The sequence below is a fragment of the Apteryx rowi genome, unplaced genomic scaffold, assembly GCF_003343035.1.
Source record: "Apteryx rowi isolate R43461 unplaced genomic scaffold, aptRow1 scaffold_152, whole genome shotgun sequence".
NCBI classification, from domain to species: Eukaryota; Metazoa; Chordata; class Aves; order Apterygiformes; family Apterygidae; genus Apteryx; species Apteryx rowi.
The window spans coordinates 1,768,875-1,791,573 of NW_020447775.1; the positions used below are offsets into that span (position 1 = coordinate 1,768,875).

Consider the following 22,699-nt stretch of genomic DNA (forward strand, 5'->3'; position numbering starts at 1 on the left):
TAGTCTAAAATAAGTGGCCATGATGCTTTAAAAGCTATTTTTCCTGTGTTTAAGAGGAAAACTATAGAGAACCAAGAACAGGATTAGGTGGGTGGTATTCATTGCATCTCAACCTCAATACCTCAGTATTTGTCTCTGTTTTGTGCAAGGTATTTAATAATCTTAAACTGCACCTAGTTTACCTGAAGTGGCAAGAGAAATCTAAATCTGTCAAGGGCGATTCATGTCATAAATAGCATTTCTGACTCGGGGGCTCTCTGGGCTGCAGTTAACCGAAGGAGTGTAGCTGGGGGATGTCGTTGCATCCTCGTCTTTATCCGTTCCCTGAAAATGCGTTGCTGGTTGCCCCCAGGGTTACTGCAGTTACAGAATTTGTTCTGATCCTGTATGCTAGACCTTTTTCTGTTCAGATAATAGCAAGCACAAGAATTAACTTTTTTTTTCTAGGTCGCATGTTTTCTCTTCCAGAATACTTATTTGTAAAATTTGAACAACTTACTTATGCATAGTCACTCAAATAACTTGCTGGGATGAGACTGTTGGTTATGTTCAATGCAAAGACCCTGGTTTGCGTGAACCCCGTTGAACTTGTTTTTCAGGACATGTTCTTCAAATACACGTGGAATAATTTTTTGCATACTCAAGTGGAAATCTGTATCGCATTGATTCTTGCAAGTCCTTTTGAAAGCACAGAAAATGGCACAATTACAGATCAGGATTCCACTGGGGACAATCTTTTACTGAAACATGTAAGTTGTGTTTTCAGGGGGGCGTTTCTTGAACTTCCCCTTCCCAGGATATTGTTGCTGTTGCTCTTATATATAGTACAATTGTGGTATGGTTTATGTATATAGAATGAACAGGAGTATTTTCTGGGTTTTGGTAATATGTCTGTTCATGTTGTTAAATTTGGAGGTTCTGCAGAGATTTGGGGAGGGAGGGGGATTTTTTTCCTGCCCTCAAAGGGAGTGTGTATGCAGAGCTGCAAGCACCTTCTTTTCTTGAAAGAGCAGTTCCTCTTATTTTTAGGAATAAAAATACTATTTCAGTAGCTATGCCGTAGTACAACTCAGCAGCTACAATCAAAAGAAGTAGAATTAGAGGAGGCTTGGCTCTTGGGTTTGTGGTTGGGATCTGCTGCTTCTGAACTTTAAATCTTTTAATGAACGACTCTATCCTGAACTTAGCTTATCTTGTAAAATTTGGTATTTGTTAAAATCAATCCGAAAATGCGTACTAGTGTCCACGTAATTTTAAAAGTATTGAGTAAATGTTTGTTTGTTTTAATAGCTCTTCCTTAAGTGCCAATTAGTAGAACGAATACTTGAAGCATGGGAGATGAATGAAAAGAAACAGTGAGTAACTAGCTTTTGTTCATTTGCTGCGATTAAGGTCCATGTCAGATGTGACTTTGGACATGAACGTTTGACCAGTTCAGAACTAAGCCAACTAATATTTTCTTGCTTCTGTCTTAAAATGCCATTTTTAAGGAGCTGTCTACTGAAGTATACTGTATATTCAGTGCTTTTCACAACTTAATTCTGTTAGTGGTGTATGGAAGTACTATTTTATGCGTGATAAATGGAATAATTAAGTTCTAAAAACACACATTAACACTTGGATTAAAGCTTTGAATTAGCATTTTCAGTCATTGAACTTCCTCTCTTAAAGGCCTTCTGTTTCTCATTTAGCGATGTCTGAAGTTCAGACTTGTTTTGGGGTAGTACTTTAATGCTCTTTTGCCTTATCATTTGAGAATATAATCGAACCTAATTCTTGCCCTGTATATATAGTCCGTGCAGACTGGTAACGGAGTCTACCCGTCTTCAAGTTCAGGAACACATCGCAGATTTTGAGAGGGGCAAGGGAAAAACGCTTGCATGTTTTTCCTCCGGTTAGCGATTGAAAAGGGTTTATGAACACGCTGAAGCATAGCGGAGAGGAACAGACTCCAAAGTAGTTAAAGCCGAGTCCTCAGCGGTAGAATATCTTCTCAAAGCGTGTGCTTGAGAGAAGATGGAAACTTCAGGTAACTAAGATTGTCTGACGCTGTGTTGGTAACAGGAGAAAAGCCCTTAATCTTGACTTGATGAGGTACAACAGCCCTCTGGTAAAAGAGCTGACCTGTCAAAATACTGAACTGGCTGACTGGCTTGGCGTTGCTAGTTTGCTGGTGTGTTCTGTGAGAAACAAATGCTACTTCCCCCTCCCAAATCCTTGTTCCTACTTGATGTGAGTTGGATGGTAAATACACGGCTGGTGTAACAGACCTGGGCAGAAGGATCTTCAAAGAGGTGAAGAGGATGGTACAAAGTAAGGGAACTCGAAGTGGGATAGTGACTTGATTTAACTGTAGAAATAAAATAGAAGATGCTTGGGAGAGCACTGTATCATGCTCTCCTGAGGTTATAGAGAGGTCATTGTGGTTTTTTGTTTTTTGTTTTTTTTAATCAGCAATTACTGTCTTTCGTTTGAGAGTGTAGAAAGTTATTTTCATAGATTCAGCCTAAAGATGATGAGATGTTCTCGATCTGGTGCTTAGAAAACATTGGTATAAATCTGAGATTGTACTTATATCTGGAAAGAATTTCTTCTGCTGGTAACATCTAATATACTGATTTGCTGGGATTAATAAGCATTTGCTAACAAAAGATATGGAGTCATATCCTAGAGTTTTGGCGAGGCAATGACAAGTCAGTCCACTCATCAAATGCAAGCGCTCTTTGACGTATCCTGCGTTGTAAAATACCCTTTTGCCATCATGCAACACGTGTGGCTTGTTCTGAATGTGCATTTTACCTGAGCAGTCGAGGAAATGGGACGGGAATCTCTCAAGTTGTTCCTGTAAACAGTGGGGTACCGTTTCATCCCTGGCACTTTGTGTTGACCTGGCTTAACTACAGTGCTGTGGTTACCTCTTGTGGAGGGTGGTTATGGTGAAAAACAAGTAACACGAACCATGTATACAGAGCATCTGCTAGATCCTGAGCTGCTTATCTGCTGAGGGTTTCAGTCAGGTTCACAGGAGACTTGCCAAGCCAGCTGAGTAGGTTGCTTGCTCGTGCTCTCTCTCTCTCGCGCGCGCGCTCGCTCGCTCTCTCTCTCCCGCTCTCTCTCTCTCTCTCCCCTCCTCTCCCTCTCCCCCCCCCACATCAGTTTAAAGAAAAAACCACACCACCAAAAAACCCACAAAACACATAGCAAATGTCTGACTATTTTGCAGCTAAATGCCAGAAGTTCAGCCCAGGTTTGGAGTTCTAATTTTAGCTCTTTGGTCAGATCTAGAGCAGTTCCAGCTGGTCATGGCTACCTAAAACACTAGTCTGGAAACTGATACTTCTGGTTTCTAGAAAGCAGTTCTGTCATATAAGAATATCAGATCTGCCATAGCACTTTAACTTTTAGTGGGTACTTAAATATTACCTGTAAACTTCAGGAAAGCGATAGTCCATAGTCCCAACTTAAATTTCAGTTTGTCAAACCTTTCTGGCTATGTATACTAGAAATAACTTTGAGAGACTCCTACATTATTAGAATATATAGGGTGTAAGGAGTTCTTTTCTTTTGATAGTCTTAGGCTCATAGCTGCAATAATGCTTTGTGTATTATGATGTTGAAAAATACACTTTTCCACAACTGAGGGTTGTTTCCCCATAACTATGGGTCTGTTGTTAATTTTGTCTTGATCTTGACCATGCTGCGCCGCCTTAGTTTCCCCATATGAAAAAATGTGTAAGCAGCAAGAATGTGTTCAAATACTCGGCATTTCCTTGGTGATAATTTACATGCTTGTTAGTCTTCTAGCTTAGGGTAGCCTAACCAGTTTGTCTTAAATTCTTGAGTATTTCTGTGACCCTTCAGCTTGAGAACCTTTAGGTTATTTATCTTGTGTAACTTCCTTGACTTTACCATGGTGTTTTATAACAAAACATACGAACGCAGTTACTCTGAACGCAAACAGTTTGAACTCCTTTCCTCTCTTGCAGGGCCGAAGGAGGAAGGCGGCACGGCTATATGGGTCATTTAACAAGGATAGCAAACTGTATTGTGCACAGTACTGACAAGGGGCCAAACAGTGCACTAGTCCAGCAGCTTATTAAAGGTAACGTTAATACCTCAAGCTTCTCTTCGCTGCTTTCCTTATCAAATTTGGGGGGAAATGAATCCTACCTGCATAAAAAGGCAGCTTTTGTGTAAAAGGAAAAAATGTTGATCATTTCTGACCCATTCAGTTTAAAATCGGCTATCCTTAAATATATATTTGTTTCTTCCAAATTTCCTGAGCAGTATCAAAGCTCCTTAAAATACATATGAAGAGATACTGACCTGCTTAGCTTGGATCCGCTTGCTAGGCAGGGTAATCCATAGGGATTTAGGAGGATGTATATGTTCCTTGCATTAGTTCTGATAGCCTTAATTTTAAGAGCAGAGGAGAAAAGAACAATTAAAAGTTAAGTGATGCTTCACTGTCAATAATATTTATTTATTGCTCCTCCTGTTTCCTATCCTAGAGCTTCCGGAAGAGGTCAGAGAGCGATGGGAGACATTCTGCACAAGCTCTTTAGGAGAAACTAATAAAAGGAATACAGTGGACCTGGTAAGTGGTGTGAAGTTTGCCAGTTGTCACCGTTTACTTGGGTCCCTGTTCCTTTTTGCTGGGAACCCAGCTTTGCTTCAGTCTTTCCAACTGCCGTGCTGTTGAGATAGTGTCAGCAAGTACATSTAGTAGCTGAGCTGATGCTTCTTTAGTTTCCTTCTTAACTATAGCTAYACCACTAATACTTAGTATGAGAGTCTTGGCAGTAGCTCACTCTGTAGCTCCTCCTGGACAACCACTAAGAAGGAAGATGTCCTTCCTTGAAACCTCTGTGTTAGGTTSCTTGAAACCTCCTGTCTGCTCAGAGTACAGACTAAAAGTGCAGAAGTTGGTGTTAATTTCTTCTTGTACAGTATGTATAATAGTGAGTTTTTATGTAATGAATTTTAATGTAAAATTTATATTTTATAATTTAAATATTTAACCTTTTATATGTRTTGAATTTTTCCCTTGTTTAGCAATTTCACCTGCTGGACCAAGGTCAAGAGAAACCTCATCTAAAGAGGCAGAGTTTTAAGCTGATCTATACTTAATAACATTATAACAGTTCTTAGCTTTTAAGATACCTAGCCATTTATTTGGAATTACTCGGCTTAGCGGTAGACTTCCCCARGCTCCACAAAATTCAGATGAATGGAAATATGAAGCATTAAAACACACTTTCATGTCTAAAACTCACTTTGGAAATATGGTGACTGGTTTTGAATTCCTAAAAAGTTACAGGCCTTGTTTCTGCTCTCATGATCCAAGACTCATGAGAATTAATTGGCATTTATTGTGAAGACAAAAGCTAATGGGCAGTAAAATGTGGCAGAGGAGATGGTAAAAGACGGATCTCGGAAAACTCAGCTTGTTGTTTTACTGAGTCAAGTGCAAGTTATACTTTTTGCATGGGTGGGTGCTGAAAGCAGCCGTTATGGAGCTCCCCAGTCACGCTGCCCCGGAATCGCCACGCTTGTGTGTATGACCTCTTAGACATGTTGCTCAGCTCCAGACACTGAGTGTTTGAGCTCTTCTGATAAGTTCTCAAAAGCACCCTGGGGTAAAAAGAGGTTGCCATAATTCATGTTTACACCTGAAAAATGTTGAAGTGCRGACGCCCAGTGTCCCCAGGACAAGGTCTTAAACTTTTCTTAATTTTCTGTGGATTAGCCTTACACTTAAAGCCGAGTAGACAAGTAGACTTGCTTCCTTTCTTGAAGGCTTTCCTGTCCTAAGCAAGCTGCTGAGCACTCTCTAGTCAGAGGTGATGTGATAGCGCCTGACCTGGATGCTGGAATTGTGGTTTGCTGTTGTACTTGATCATCTTTATTCAATACACTGGATGTACTATGCTTGGGTGACCTAATCTTTGCATGCGCATACTGTTGTTATGTGAAGTTCACATATAAAAAAAAATGCATAAATAAGTTTGTTATTTTAAAGCTACAAAAATAGCTGATCTCATGAGTATTTTCAATGTTTCAGTCATGCAGCTCTCAAAAAGWCTATATGGGAGCCCTTAGTGGAGCAAAGTATGTGGTCCTGGGATGCCACCCATGAGGAGCTGCCTCTGTGACCATCAGATTATTCTCACTTTTTCAGTTGCTTTGTATTGGGGATGTTATTTGCAAAGCTATCAATGCTTCATCCTTTTCATCTCCTTTCTTCAGCCCACCCTCTCACGCTTTCGGTTTTTTGGTCTTTCTAACAAGTTCTGGTTAAATTTCGTAAAGCAACAGTAACTGCAGACTTAGTTCTGCTACACGCTTGCTTCAATCTCAGGCTCCTCAAACAGCTTACAGACTTCACAGGAAGTTTATTTTTTGTTTCCACTGCTATAAATGGATACAAGTGGTAGGCAATACTTTTCTAAGCTTACCTGCTTAAACTTCTCTAGCTAGAGATACAGCTTGAAGTGAAACAAATGTGGGGGTAATTGTTCACGTTATCTTTAGGCAAGATGTCTTTAATGATGCTGTTATAGTGAAGAATGCTATGCAATTTGTAATAATTAGGTTTGCCCAAGAGACTCCTTGTTTCAAAGAAATGTCTTTTTATAGCATCCTTCCAGTATTGTTAGTCATGATATTGAATGCTCATGAGGTACTTAAATACCAGGTAAGAAGAATATACCTCCCCTAAGCCTAAAAATACAGCTCTACAGGACAAATTGTTCATAATTCCCCTAAAAATAACCACGTAGTTCCGTTCTCCTGTGGAAAATCCCCCTYGGTAACAGCAGGAAATGGGACCAAAAATGCCATGTATTAGGATGAATTATTTTTGAAGAGTGCCAGTGTGGCACTGCTGGCGCAAGGTGCRAGGAAGTGACAGGGCTGAACAGGAAGGAGTTTGCTTTCTTAACTAAAGTTGCTGAAATTTGCAGGGGTCATTTGTCCCCCCACTAAACCCCGGGATAGTTCTTCCCCGTAATGGTTTGGGTGGAGTAACGCTAGAGGTTTTCTTCTCTTGGGTTCATGCTATAGCAGCTGTCAGGAAACGAAAGTCATTATCCGATGGCTTCATGCTCTGCTGGTTTGCAGAGAGCTTGGGGGAGAAGACAGTGTATTTAGCTAAGAGTCCYCAGCTTGCTTCTGTTACAGCAGTAATGGCAGGATTTCTGCTGCGGATTAACTTGTTTATTTAGTTTCAGTTATTACTAGTGAACAACTTTTCAGTGTCCTGTGTGCGTGTGCGCCCCCCCAGTCTGTCTTCCTTGTCATCCCCCCCACAACAAGTTGCARTTGTAGAAGGAGCAGGTATATTAAATCTTGTCCTCCAAAAGTGTGCTGACGCTTGGGTCTCCAGGATAGTTTGAGTTGTGGTATAGGGCCCTATATAATTACAGTAAAAGGTGCAGACTTCGCAAGATTTGGTGTATTACTGTTCTTACTGCTTCTTAGCAACAGCCTAGTGTTAAGCTTGACCTGTCATATTTACTTCATAAATTCAAATACAGCTTCAATTCATACTTTGAAGTCAGCCTTCACCTAGTATGCAAACTGCTGTGCAGGGCAGAGTGGTGGATGTGCAAGAGTAGAGCACCCAAAATGATGGGGCTTTTAAATAAGCGTTGCACCGGGGGGGGGGAGGGAGCATAAAAGCACAAGGTACCTTTATTGCGTGTATTGCCCAACTGTAGTGTCATCCTGCGATATGTGTGGGAGTGCAGAAAGATGTCTGTCTTGTATGAAGTCTTGCACGTTCCCTATGTAGGTCTTAAGGGTCAGCTGTTGGTACTTTAGCCTGTTGCTGTCCCAGCTAAAATTTCTTCTGGAGTCCTGTGCTGATGGAGGACGAGTCCTTCTTAGAACACGTTGCTTAGGCAGCAGCGTGGCTGGACAGACGATTCTCCCCGGTTCTGTGTCAGGTCATCAAAAAATCTGCCTGTTCCAGGGTAATGTTTAAAATGATTGTTGCTGTTGCTACAACTCCAGGTTTACTTCTGCAAATAAATATTGATTTTTTTTTTTTTTTGAAGGTGGATTTCTTCCCCCCCCCATCTACTCAACTTTCTTTTTGTAACTGCTATAGATATCCAAGACAGTTTCTCTTTAATTTTCATGCATTCTACCTACTGAAAGGGAGGAGGATCTTGGTGTGTAACTTAGAATTTCGGTGACTACTAATTCACTTGTCACTCACTGTATATCTTGCAGTGAAAAGACAAGATGCAAGTTTGCCTGACTTAGTTTTAGCCAGTTGTCAGCCCCTGACTTGCCATATGCTAAAGGCTCGTTCTAAAGTAGCGTAACCTCTTGCTTTTGTTTTTTACTGGGYGCCCAGTGCTTAGGTATGGGATGATGCTATTGAAACAATTCTGAGGCTGTTTTATGTGGTACAGCAGTTGGAAAAACTGAAGATAACTCACTTTCTCTTTTTGAGATGAAGTCAAGATTTGGGCAGATATTGCAAGTGTACCTGAGCTGCTCGCGCGTACTAAGTAGGTGACTCGATTCCTTTGCCTAGGTTACTACCTGCCACATTCATTCTTCCAGTGATGATGAAATTGATTTTAAGGAAACRGGCTTCTCGCAGGACTCGTCCCTGCAGCAGGTGAGTTGAATTCTTCTAACAGCATAAGCTTCTCTCTCTGTTCAAGTATTTCTTCAGTGATCACAAGCAAAACAGAATCTAAAGCTTAAAAGAAAAGGCTCTCGTGTGCCCACGCAGACGTGTTCTGTCCAACCTGGAGATGTGGCTTTTAGTGCAATTCACAGCATCTGGACTTGCCTTCAGATTTTTAGTCCTTGATCATGCTGTGTGCGCAGATCTCYGCTCATCTATTCATTTAAGAAAGTCTGAATGCTAAGAGAATTTGGGGATCAGCCAGCCTGAAAGCTTAAATGTAAGCTGTGTCCAGCTTGAATTTCTGATGGCTTCATAGCTTATTAACTGATTTTAATATGGTGGTAGCGTGTTTTTGGAGTACTTTGGGGATGATTTGATTACGAAGCACGTTGGTGCCATCTTTGGAGGAGGGCAGCAACTTTGTAATAGCACTGTCCTCTCTGCAATACGCATCTCCTTCAATTCTCCCCGTAGTGGTGAAAGAGCAGGAGCTGCTGGTGCATGGCCACAGAGCACAAGACTGCGGGTACAGCCTTTATGCAGAACACAGTAATAACTGGATTATTAACCAAAATCTTACTTTAACCTTGAGCTCATACTAAAAGCTATGTTGTAACTATGTAGTCTTGAGCACCAAGACTGACTTTTGTACTTTATCTTCTACAGTTTTCATAATTATGAAGTTTGACTGGGGGTGGTGGGTCTAGTTCTAAGAGATTCTGTTCCGTTTTTATCTGTTTCAGTGATCTTGCACATGTAAGATGCACCTGAATACAGACTTGATAGGTTGGGTGCCTTCTGTAGCAGCTCTAGTGAGAAAGTAAGATCTTTAAATATATCTGTGCTTTTCATGCACCCCCTTAATGATCTTTTGTGTCTTGGCAGTCACAGCAGTTCCAGGTAGTTCATCTRCTAGAGAAATGCAGATGGTCTACTGCTTTAGCTTTCAAGCCTGTCACCGTTTTCTTAGTATTTATTTTTAAGCTAGGATAGTGAAATCTACTGTTYAAGTTGTCTTGTGAGGAAAGCAAGATACTAGACAAATCACCGGGGGGAAACGCATTGAAGTTACTTAAAGAAATATCCAGTTACAACAAGCTCATTCATAAATATGTTTTTGACTTCACCTAGAATACCCTATGTGGGCCAGTATTTAAAGGAGGGGAAAAGGAGGTAGATTCTCAAGATTTAAGTGCCCCTGTTAGGAAATGGGTAAAGGAGGAAAAATACCAACTTAGGAACCTATTCACCTTTGATTTATTGTTTGTCAAATGTAACTTCTGCCTGTGCTGAATTACATTTGCTTGGATTTCTTTCTTCTAGCATCCAAATCCGATTTGATACCATGTTGTTTCTAATGAAGACCCTTCAGTCCACAAGGGGAGGCTGCTTTTTTTTCTTTCCCTCCAAAACACTTATTAGGCTTCTGAAGAATGGTTTAAAACCAACTTGAAGCTCTCCATCAACCTAATCGTGGCATGTAAGACTTCTTGTGCCATGAGTATTTCACATGCTGTCTTTCTGTAGCACTGGAAACTCACTTCAGGAAAGGATTGCCTGTTTATTTACATTTTTATCAGCTGTGTGATCCACGCTTCCACTATTTGCTCTCTCTTTCGCCCTCCACCAGCTTAGCACCACTTTCCATCCCTCTCTAAATCTGAGGCCGCCTCTGCAGACTCGGTTGAGGCCTGCTCCCAGTATGCAGCTTGATAAGAGCAAAGATTTTTGGTGTGTAACAGGAGGATATATTACCTTTACCTGTCTACAGAGAGAGACCTATTTAAAAGCTCTGTAAAAAAAATATGTTAAGAGCACAGGATAAAGCTTCCTGTCTTGAGTCTCAGGCAACCCAGCAATTTATAACTATTTTATGTAATTGTTGTAGACAGTTCTGATTTAGTGATTACAGTTGAACACTAGTTTCATAACCACCTGAAGACATGAACCTCCTGTCTAATTTTTATTTATGCTGGTGAGTGGTGTTCGTACAGCTCTGCCTTGTGCTGTAAGGTAGAACAAGCCCATTAAACTTCTTTAATCGCTTTGCGTTTCCTCTACGGAGAGACATTTGCTAGAATATCCTAGCCTTGGTTAGCTTTACGCATGGAAATACCGCTATTAAAAGTCTCTAAGGAATGGATGATAATTTAGCTTTAGTCCTGGAAAGTAAGGGACATAAACTATGGCTATGGATATGAAAAAATACTCATGTATATCTTAATGTGTACATACCCATTATTACATGCCTTAAGGCTAGCAGTCTGTTGGGAGTTGACATTGGCATCCTTAATTTAAAAAAAAATAAAGGGGGGGGGAACTGAGTCGGTGACACTGCATTGAGATGAGGATTATTCATTAGTTTTCTCTTAGTGTACCCACTGATGTCTTCTGGCTGCTGACAAGAGGCCGCTGGTGTGCGTGCCCGAGGCGGGTACCGCTAGCGGTTAACTGAATGATGAATATGCAACCGTGCTTCGGTTTCTATATATAATCCCCCTTCCACAGATCTCACGGTTTATAATTTCATGTTAATAAGAACGAAGGCGGCTTTCTCTCGTATCGGTGCCTCGCCTTATTTCCCTATTTCTTAGGGGTGCATTTGGAAAGGTGCTGATTGAGACGTGTTTAGACTAGAGATTTAACTTTCTTATTAAGAGCTGCTATTAGACAGGCTTTCAAATCGGTAAGTGGAAGTAGGTGTATAGTCGGTGTTGCCACTTAAAATGTAAAGGTTAAGACAAATCCTTTTCCTGTTCTCTGTGTTTAGATTAGAGAGTTTTATTTCTTTGGAGCAAAATGGGCAAATAGTATTTAGAGTATTATTAGAATCATTATATCACTGTCGTTGGTCCTGGGGTTGCCAGGCCTTTTCTGATTATCAGATGCAACAAATGACGTCCAATTTTATTGACCAGTTTGGCTTCAACGATGAGAAGTTTGCTGATCAAGATGACATCGGCAAGTGAGTATAACATTATGCTGGCTTTGATTATAGTCCTGGTAGTTTTTTGGGTTTTTTTATTGTGTATTTGACTGTGTTTTGATGATAAACAGCAGCCTTTATTGATGTGGAGCAGTCACCAATGAGTCCTGTCTTTTTTTTTTTGTACCAGCTGTGTGCATTAATTGATTGAGTGCTCTTAAAAAGTCTCCCTGAGCATTCATAGAGGAAAGCAACAGCTTGTTCTCTCCTTTTTTTATTTTTTATTTATTTTTTCTTCCTTCATGCCCAGGTTGTGCTAGCATGAGAACACAGTGCTTGTGAATAAATAACTAAATTACAGCTCTGTTCTTTAAAGCCATGTGCCACTGCCTTGTTGGGAGCACTTTAACTCTTCTCTGTTGTGCCTCAGAGCTATCCCACCTCTGAATCTACGTACCAGACCAGACACGTAGCTCTGCMTTTCAGTTTGCTTGGAAAAGACGGCAGGAACAACGCATCCATGAGTGTTCTTTTCTGTAGGGAAACAGTAAGGAAGGGCATCATAAATCTACCTTTGTGTTCAAGGGCAAGGCAGTTCAGACAGATTCCCGCAGTTAGGGTAAGTGAAGGAGAAATGAGAATGGTCTTGGTCCAGTTTTAAAATATATGTGTGTATATATATATATATATTTCAGCTCAAAATAAACTGATGGAGTAATGGGAAAGGGAATGAACGGGAGTTTTGGCTGAAAACAAAATCGATTCTGACTTGATCAGAATTCCTGGATTAGGATGCCAGACTATGCAGATAAGAGGAGAATGCTGAAGTTTCTATTCCAAGAAGAATAGCTGGGGTTTCACCCACATAATCAGCTGAGACTCTGGATGAAGATATGCCCTTAAGAGAGGGGAGTATGTGGGGAAGGGAGGGAAAGCAACTGAAGATCCCGTTTCTCTTGATTAGAAGCAAGAGGGTGTTGGGGCTGGGGGGAGAGGAGGGGAGGAAAGGATCAGAATTTTGATGCGAGGATCAGGCCTTCGTTAGTATATGATCCTGCTGGGAAGAAGCTCGCCGAAGGGTTGTAGGAGCACATCTCTTGAGGTGTGTAGTAGCTACGTTCATGTTGTACGTATTGGTTGAATTCAGCGATTGATAAAAATGACTTTTGCTTTAAAGGTGCGTGCCTTTCTGTGCCAGGGTCAACTGCAGCTGCAACTTTGTGCTCACTGTTGTGCAGGAGTTTGCACAGTAGCTCAGTGTCGTGATTCGGATAACTTGCTATATTGGGATATTGTCTAAATGAGCGAATCGACTTGCTTCGTATCAGAAGTCATTACGTTTGCAGTCCCGTAGATCACTTACCGTGTTTCCTAGTTGGTCTGTAATGCAGTGAGGATTAGGGGAAGAGCTGTGCATGCTCAGCTGAATGCGCTGCTGTATGTGGCTGGAGAAGGAAAGTCTGGTGGGATTTTCCAACTTTTTCTCCTCTGCTGCTTCTTACTTCCCCCAAAGATTTAGCTTGCTTAATGCAATTTTTAATATAGAGCATGTCTGTTACTCATTTGGTGAAACTTTGGGTGGCTTAATATACGAGGAGTTTTAAGACCTAATATTTAGTGTTCAGTCTGGGTGGGGGCTGACTGCTGTTCAGTGGCTGGTTTAAAAATAACGAAGATATTTGGGTTTTTCTTTAAGAAATGAAGGTTGGTATTGCATTTTTCACTTTGCCTGTTGCTGAGGTGAACTCGATTAGCAGAAGTAAGGACTGCTCATGTGGATCTCTGCAGGATTTTGAGAAGATGTGTCATGCTAGTCAGTAGTCAGCGTAAACACTCTTTAGGTCTAGTTGCTTCTTTTTTCCAATGCATAACAGTACAGTATTTAAGATTTGCTGTGTCCACACAGCTAATCACAGGATAGAGACATCTTTCTTTTGTACTTCTATTTAAAATATTTCACAGTTAGAAAAAACAGATGAATGCTGGGCCTCTTCAGTGCAGAAGTTGACTGTTCTTTGTGTGTTGGAAACTACTATGTCTTTAATCTTATATTTTTAGATTATCAGAAAATGAGAAACTTAAGGTTTCTGAAAATGAAATGTCTTTGTATCTACATTATCTCTTTTTCTGTTTGATTGCATACATCTCTGCTTTTCTTTTTCTCTTTTTCTTTTTGTAGTGTTTCTTTTGATCGGGTGTCAGATATCAACTTTACCCTCAATACGAATGAAAGTGTAAGTATGTATTTCCCTACTCTCAGAACTCCTGCGTCTGAAAGAGGACAACCGCTGCCTTTTAAACTTCCATATGACCTCACATTTTTGGTAGTGGTTGATGTTATATTTACTCCTTTATAATATGTCATCTTCAGAGAATAGCCACCTTGCCTTGTTCCTGTAGCATGGCGCTAAAACAAGCGTCACTGAATACTTTCTTGACAAGCTTCAAGTTGTCAAGGTATTCTGGTTTTTACTGCTTTTGAGAAGTGATTTTATTCACTGGGTTAAGATTCTCTTCAGAATAATTGTGTTTCCAAATGTTTACCAAAGGAAACAGAATTAGTTAATCATAGATACAGAGTCTGTATATATATATATATTTTTATGTATTTAGGGCAATATAGCCTTGTTTGAGGCATGCTGTAAGGAGCGGATACAGCAATTTGATGATGGTGGCTCTGATGAAGAAGATATCTGGGAAGAAAAACACATTGCATTTACACCAGAATCCCAGAGGCGTTCCAGGTAATTTTTTTTTTCCTCTCTTACCCAGATAGTGCTATAGCAAGCCCTTGCTATTGAGTACATCTTCTGCTTGAAGTTGACTGCTCACACAGTGGCTGTCTGGCATAACTTTTCATTTTTCATAACTTCATAACTTTCATTTTTTTCTGGCATAACATTTCAGTTATTCTTGGAGAGATGATTAGAGGGATGGACCTAGTGCTGGTCTCCTCCAGCTTTAATTTGCAGAAGACAGCAACAGCTCTCCTGCCTGCTCGGCTCTTTTGGCATACCTCAGCTCTTATAGCTCTCAGGCCTTCTGAGCATGTAGCTAAAAACTTCTCTGCCAGATCACTTGTTGCTCCTGCCTTTTGCTGTCGTGGCTGCAAATGTGATACAGTTCAAAGGCATCCTCATCTTCCGATGCTGCCTCGGTGTTAGTGTCGGTGGTGCCAGTGGTGCTCTCCGGGAAGGGAGAGATTTCCAGAGGGTTCAAGGAAGTGTGTAATTAGGGGCTGGACCGGGTTCTGGGACACTTGGGTTGGTTGTTAGATTTCAAAATAAACTGAGCTATGTCTTGTTAAGTGGTGTTGGAAAGAGTTTTGTATTTAGGTGCCTCCTTTGGCGCTCCTGTCTAGCACAGAGAGAGTGAACCGATCTCTTTCTGTTCAGATATTGTTGGTCTGACTCCTTGCTCTCATCTTCTGCTTCCTTTTGCTTGACAACAGTGACAAAAATCTGTTTCCTTTCTCTTGTGAGAGGGGAGGAAAAGCCTCTCTGCATGATGAAATGACAAATCTAAAACCCCGTTTCTTGGGGGGAGGAACAGGGTGGGTGGCTAACAGCTAATGAATCATAACTCAGTTAATCTATCAGAATTGGTAGTTGTTGTAGTTCTCTTTATTCTCCACTTCACCAGTGTTTAACTGTGCCCAGGATCTGATCCTAATTGCAGAACGTAAACAATCTTTTTTTTGTTTTTTAAGTTCGGGCAGTACGGACAGTGAAGAAAGTACAGACTCTGAAGAAGAGGATGGAACGAAACAAGACTTGTTTGAATCGCATACCAATACAGAGGACAAAATGGAAGTGGACTTAAATGAACGTAGGTAGTTTTTATCCCAGCTGCTCGGAGTTGAAGTGTTAGATCTAGCAGTATTTTGTAGGAGTTTGCCTCTTTTTTATTCCAGCTATCTTGAAAATGAAAATTACAATTTTTTTTTTTAACTGTAAAGACTATTGATAATAGAGAGCATGCAAATATTGGGAGGTTTGAAATCCTTGCATGTCTTGAGCCAAGCTACAGTAGTATCTCCAAAATTCAGATTCCCCTCTTCGAGGGGGGGGAAAAAAGAGAAGGATGCAACTTAAACACTTACCRATTTTGAATGCCTACAAAATTGATAGGCTAATAATCTTGCAACTTAAAATACTGTTATATTTACTGGAAGCCTTTCAGACCAACTTTTATCTTACAATGCTCTTTTAAAAGACTCCCAGAATAGACCAACCTAGATTTGTTGGCTTGTTTTGTCTCATGTTTAAGATGTGCATCAGACTCTTACACGGAAACTTAACTCACTTTTAAAACAATTCCATCAGTTTTCACAAGTTAGAGTAGACTAAAATGACTTTAGTTAAATTGGCAACATCTGTAGGTAAATAAGTCCTGTGTTTTTTTTATCTAGACTGTAAGAAAATTAAAATAGAAGGAAAAGTTAAGGGTTTTCTTTTCTTTTGTCAGATTGGTGTCGTTGGCATCTGTGTGTCAAACAAGTTTTGATCCATGTGGGTCTCCTCCCATATCTGCCTGGGTTGGAATTTCTAATTGCTAGTCAGAGCTTCCTTTTCAGCCTGTTTTTTTGTATGTAAGTGTTAATGAAAAAAAATCTCCCTTGGGTAGGTGAAGTATTTTGAATTGACCTATCCTAAATTAAACGCTTTTAAGTCAAATTTGCTCCAAGAATTAAAATCCCAATAAATACTTAAAAGCTCAAAAAGATCTTAAGCTTTTCTGAAATTTAGCAGTGCTGTTAGTGCATGAGAAATTAGTATCCATATTTAAGTTGGCTTGCTCACTTTCTTTCCTGTGTGGAGGAAAATGTGCCTAGGAAATGGTGAATAAGGGATGAAAACTCTTAAGATCTAAAATATGTATACATTGTTATTTTAGAAATTAGTGTTGAAGATGATGGCAAATGTTGGTTTTAGGTTAAAAGATAAAGTGGGATTACACCTGTGAGCTAATATGGTTTATTATCATCTTCAGATAAGTTGCATTGTCTTTTGCAGAGTGCTGTGAGTTACTGCTATTAAAATTCTGCCTTACCAGCAGAATTTCCCTTTTAAGAAATGTCTTCACTTTTTGACAGTATACAGAACTGCTGCATGTGCATTAAAGTCTATAGTTAAGAATTTTGCTGCTTTTTGGGGGATGTTTATAGAGAATCAGTGCATTAAGGATATGGGTATTCATGTTACTTAAGGAAATCTGTTGCTAATGAACTTGTTGATCGTTTCTAGCACCAAACTGGTCAGCTAACTTTGACGTACCCATGGAGACTGCGCATGGTGCCAACCTGGATTCGGTTGGGTCTGATGTGTGGAGCACAGAAGAACCTATGCCGGCCAAAGAGACTGGCTGGGCTTCCTTTACCGAGTTCACCTCCTCTCTGAGGTAAGCGTGTTAGCGATCCAGGGCAAGTTCTGAAGTGCCATATGTAATGGCAGCTGCCGTTTGGGGCGTCTCTGCCCCCAAGCCTGTGTTGCAGTGTTTCGGTGCGGTTATAGGGTGTATAGTGTCTGAAGGGGGGGCCCCATTTAACAGTATGACTTTGTGTGATCTGATTACAACATAGTTCCTTTTTGTAGGGTGAGTGTATCCTAAAGTGCCATTGTCCTAGTTTTTGTTGTTGTTTTTGTTTCTTTAAGTGTTTGGGTCCTTGGATACTAGGGTGTGCTTTTTACTTAATTATTTACTTATTTAAAGAAAGGGATGTGACCATGGAATGGGAAGGCAGCAAAACTTCTATGATAGTTCTGGATTTGGGGTGTTACAGAACAAGTGTGTTCTTCCTGAAAACCACCTGGTTCTGTGGGTGTGATGCCTAGGTTAGGCTGCCCTGTGGTATTTAGAGAATGCCTGACGTACACTTTCCTTTTTTTGGCTTGAACATTGCGTCAAAAAACAACTAAGTTCTCTGTGTAATGAGGAGGTCCCCAATTATCCATGTAGGTACAAATCTTGACTTGCCAAACATTGGCAGTCAAGAAGTATCTCTTTCAATCAGGAAAGCGTTGCCTCTATGCTTCTTGCTATGATCTGTCTGCCTGGGCCTTAAAAGGCTCTGACATAAGAATGGCAATTTGTAGTTTTTACCTTCATTTAGTTGTTATAGTCCCATAACACTTCTGACTTCCACCATAAAGCAGTGTTTTGTTTCACGTTTGGGGCAGGTAGGTTGGTAACAAAGGGTTATTGGTTTGGAAAATGAAGACTTGGAGTTGCAGCATTAGTGGATAGAACTGCAAAGGTGAGGAGTGAATTAAGTGTGTTAAGTGGTCAAAATTTGATGTTGCTTTTGGGTTCCTTCAGAATGAGCAACTTGTGACTGTTCTGTAGATACTGTTAGAAAAGCAAATTGCAGTGTAAATTCACATCTGCTGTTGGTGACGATTGAGGACTGTTGGCAGTCTCTGCAGAAAACTGTCTTTGGATCTTTCAGATCCCAAAGAGAATGTGCTCAGAAAGACAGCTGATGTTGGAAACATACTGCGAGGAGCCAGGAATACTTGATATGCCATATTTAGCCAGGAAGTTTCCACTCCTCCTTTTAATCAAAACAAACAGAAATAAAACACAAACAAACCCTCAGCGAGCTCAGTTCTGGTGGTTTTTGCATTACCTAAGTTTGTGTGCTTAGTGTGCCTTAGCACATACGGAGGAGTCTCGGCATCATTTGGTTTCAGTCAAGTTCGAGGTCTCGTAGCTGTGATAGAACTAAAAATACCGTTTTAAGAGTAAGCTTCGTTCTGCTGTTCAGACATGTTTCTAAAACTTTTTTTACTTTTGTATTTGAAGTTCAAAAGATTCCTTAAGAAGTAATTCTCCTGTGGAAATGGAAACTAATGCAGAGCCCATGGATCCCTTGAGTGCAAACGTAACTGCTCTTGCAACACAGCTGGAGAGTAAGTACACTGCAGTTACTCAGAAATGCAAACAAACTGATTGTAAGAGTTGTGCCTGAGAGAGACCTGCCTGAACTTTAAAATTCAGGTCTCCCGAGGCCTCTCTGAGGCTCTGCTGCTGTTCTGCCAGATGATGAAAATGACTTGTCAAAGGCATTCTGAACTGAAGTTTTCCTGTTTAAAATGGGAACCAGTGTTACTGTCCTCTTAAAAATTGCTTTTATGTCATGAACAGAAAAGCATTACATGGAAGCTAACTGTACTGTATTAGACAAGCCTTGTTTGCGTCAGCATTTAATGAGCTGACGTGATGCCCAAGAAGAGTTGTAGCCTCTAGTCTCTTCTCATGTGGCAGGAGGCCTGTAGCTACGAATTTCCCCTTCCTGCTCCATCCTTTTCCATTTACCTCCCCTGTATGCACACACTCATTCCTTCTTCCCTACATATGCGAACTGATTAAAAGCCAAACCTGTATTAATTAACTTTCTGCACATGTTACTAGCAGACAGAACAGGAAGTGTTGAGAAGTCCAGCTTCCTTGGACTTCAAACCTAAGGCTTGTCTGTACTTGAAAATTTATCAGCAAATTTGTACATTGACCATGTAGACTTTCTTTGCAGTAATTGTGACCCTACAGAAAACTCTGTCACTATAATTCTGTTAAAATCTTGTGCAGACAAACATGTTTCAGTAACCATTGCCAATCTAAACTGCTAACTGGCTTGAAAAATGGAAAAAACAATAATTCTGGCATGTTTGGGGAGGCGTTGCTTTTTTCCCCCCCTTAAAACCTCTGTATGAAGTACTTATGCTGTATGTATGTGTATAGTGGGAAGCTGCAGAAAACTGGTCTCTGCAACGAAAGATKTGAGAAGTGTACAAAGCTGCAGAAAAATTGATTCTAGCTATGTAGAGTGCGCTGCTTGCTCATGAAATACAAACATAACTAGCAATATACTAAAGTGCTTCTTGATATCTAGCCCCGGGAAGTGTTGCTATGGAGGCCAGCTCGGATGGAGAGGATGATGCAGAAAATGCAGACAAGGTAACTGAAACAGTAATGAACGGCAGCATGAAGGAGACACTGAGCCTTACTGTAGATGCTAAAACTGAAACAGCTGTCTTCAAAAGGTGAGAATACCTATTTATTGTCTTCCCACTCTTAAAATAAGCACTGTTGATGTAACATTACCTGTCTTCAAGAAGAGTTCTTTACACGTAATAATTCCTAAGGCTTTAACTGGAAACTTTTTTCCAAAATGACTATGTTCTAAAATTTTACTTCTGATTCTAGTTACTAGAACGTAGTTTCCCTTATCCAGCTTTAATATGCAGTGGGAGGTTTTAAGTGAAGCTGCCCAGAAGATTATGGCCAGCTTTGCAATAACTTTTAAGCCTGATGCATTTCACACGTGAAAGCTAAAGCATTTCAAATTTTGCACAGAACTGGTGGTTTTCAGATGGGAATTTGATCTTCCTCATCCAAGCAGCTTGAGGAGAGAGGTTGAAGGCCACCAGGCACCGCTTGTGCGAGTAACTCATCGGACACTTTGGATGATGGCTGATACTGGTGCGGGTGATAGTGTCAAATCTGTTCTGGACTGTAGGTGGCATGTAGAATTCTGGAATAACTGAGAGAACAAACCTTTTAATTTTGGTAACTTGTGATATGAAGCATTTGATTTAGGAATAATGATCTTATAACGTGGTTACATGCCGTATGACATATGTCAACACAGTGGCCCTTGTATGGGAATGAAACATATTTCTTTCTGGTATACTAGGTGTTAAGTGATGAAACGGTTCTTTTAGTATCAAAACTTTAGGAAAACTGAGGCAACAATCAATCTGACCTGCACAAGTCATTTTGCCTGTATTCATTGAAGCTGCTTTTTCTCCCCCATCTTGAGAGATTAGAACATTCTAGTAGCATTGGTGTATCCAGCCCTGTCTTCACTCTTGCAGAATTACTTCCTAGTATTCCTAGTCTTCCAGCTTTAAAAATTGAAAACAAAAATCGACCGTATGTCTTGGGAGTTTGCTTCCAAGGACTAATCCATCTCAGTAGAAGAAACTTCCCTGTGTGAGTCCTTCCATTAGCCTTTTTTTAAATTCATTTCATTTCTAATTGTCCCCTGTTTGTGGTAGTAGATACCTGCTGTTCTTTCTGGAGGCTTCAGGAGTTGAAGCAGAAGTGTTCAGTCACTCTTGTTTCCATCCATTTAACTATGCAAGCAATAAACTCTTGTTTCAAATATTCCTAATCCCTTTTAGCACCTGATTAATTCCTGGTGTTTTCAGGATGGTGGAGGGAGCATTTCTGGCTGCACAGTGCCTATAAATCGAACAGAATTGGTAGAGGAATTGAACCACAGCCATTTAGAGGAGGGATGCGATGATGACATAGCATGAAACCGCAGTGGCTTTTTGACCTAGTGCTTGAATAAATGATGCATCTGCTGCCCAATTTTTTCTGTATTTTAGGTAACATTTGTATGATTTGTGTGTTTGTTCTGTTGAATGTTTAGATTTTTGCCTTCTTAAATTGCTTCAGTTTGCACAAAGCTCTGTGGCTTCCGATAAGGGGGGGGAAAAGCTAAGTTAACGTTAGAAGGCAGCATGTGACGGCAGCTCCTGCCTCCCTTCGTGGAGTTACTTATCTGAGTGGAGGGGTCAGCACGTGGATTCCTGCAGTTAGACGGATGCCCAGGTGGAAGAGGAGAGGATACGAATCTGGGATCTTCCCTGGGGGGATTTGCCCCTGGCAAAGCGGGATACTCCTGCCCTTGGGTTTTGTGTCGGGTTTTGCCGATAGAAAATGAGTGGTTATGGAGTCAGTGTTGGGAGGAAGGGAGCATCATAAGGTAAGTAGGAATGGTTAATTTGTGGAAAGCTGTGGAGACGAGAGTGTGGGCTTTGTGTTTTTGTTTGTTTGTTTTAACTAATGAAGCAAGGGAGAAGGAGACCAGAAACTCCCCCTTAAAAAGGTGTCTGGGGGTGACTACCCAGGCAGGGTGTTCATGGGGAGTGTGACTAGTATTTTGAATAAATACAAGAAGTGTATCTGGAAAACTGGATCTTGATGAGAGCTTGCAATGCGAAAGAATATTTTAATGGGTTATGCAGCTATCTAAGGAGGTATGGGAGGAGAGGAGGATCAGTTGAAAGAAAAAGGATCTGTTGAAAGGAGAACTCTAAAAATAGAGCAATCAGCAGAGGATAGTGGTTTTTAAAATACTCATGATGTTTTACATATGTAGATTTATTGCTACAGAGGAGTAAAATTGATCCTTGTGTCTCCTTCAGAGCTGCCTTCTCTCAGGCTCCCTGTAGGTAGGTGTACAGCCACGCTTGTATGTTAGCGTGGTCGCAGTGGTGTAGCGGAGGTGGGAAAAAGCAGGATAAAGAGGCAGAAAAGCTTTATTTGAAAGGYGAGACACAAGCATGTGTTTACCGATTGCTCTTGAGCCTGCCTGGTTCCAAGGTCGCGTCTTGCCTAGCGTGGGCGTATTGCTCATTCGCAGAACCGTGTTTAGCTTTGGCCCKGGGAAAGGAAGTTTGTGAAATGGGGGTGCTGTCACTCCTGTCTAAGATGCTTGTTCCACTTGGCTACGRAGGCGGTGGAGTTTAATAAAGGTGGTGATGAGTTAATATGACTCTGCTCATCTGCTTCACGGGCAAACTTTATTCATGGCAGTTTCTAAGGGAATCTTGAAATTCTTTTATACCTCTTTCCTTCCATTTTGCATACTTTTGGCTTCAGAGTGTTGAAATCCTATCGGTATGTACAGTAACTGTTGCTGTTACCACTTCAGGCATCACACGCTTTCCTTATTTCCTCTCCGGTCTTATTTGTGCTCATTGTATTTCCTGCCTCCTTTTCCAGTCAAGTTTTAATGGATGTGAACACCAGTGCATTGCTGGATATTTGCAAAGTCCAGAGCCATGTTGCTTGATCTTCATATTTCAGTCATAATTCAAAATCCATTTGCATGTGAAATACAAACCCTTTTCCTGAGTTCATAGTGTTGTGCGAAGTTCCCCATAACTAAACTGAAAATTAAATAACTTGTTTCTTTTGTTCAGTGAGGAAGGAAAACTGTCTACCTCGCAGGATGCTTCTTGTAAATACGTGGTGGAGGAGAACGCAGAGGTTGCGGAAGAGGCTCCTTCTACTCTACAACCTACTAGCAGCAGTCCAGAACAGAGGTA

General features: G+C 40.7%; 1 protein-coding gene across 10 annotated transcripts in view; it reads left to right on the plus strand.

Moving 5' to 3' along the window:
• PPP6R3 (protein phosphatase 6 regulatory subunit 3) overlaps positions 1–22,699 on the plus strand; it is a 46,958-nt gene that overhangs the window by 18,851 nt on the left and 5,408 nt on the right. For 4 of the 10 annotated variants that reach the window (XM_026059117.1, XM_026059119.1, XM_026059118.1 and 1 more), the window contains 13 exons: positions 600–749; positions 1,291–1,355; positions 3,987–4,102; positions 4,512–4,597; positions 8,549–8,635; positions 11,518–11,615; positions 13,756–13,810; positions 14,190–14,320; positions 15,286–15,404; positions 16,823–16,976; positions 18,381–18,487; positions 19,468–19,618; positions 22,574–22,696. In XM_026059117.1, the coding sequence (XP_025914902.1) occupies positions 600–749; positions 1,291–1,355; positions 3,987–4,102; positions 4,512–4,597; positions 8,549–8,635; positions 11,518–11,615; positions 13,756–13,810; positions 14,190–14,320; positions 15,286–15,404; positions 16,823–16,976; positions 18,381–18,487; positions 19,468–19,618; positions 22,574–22,696 (1,442 nt within the window). The other 6 variants (XM_026059123.1, XM_026059124.1, XM_026059121.1 and 3 more) reach the window with 6 other exon arrangements.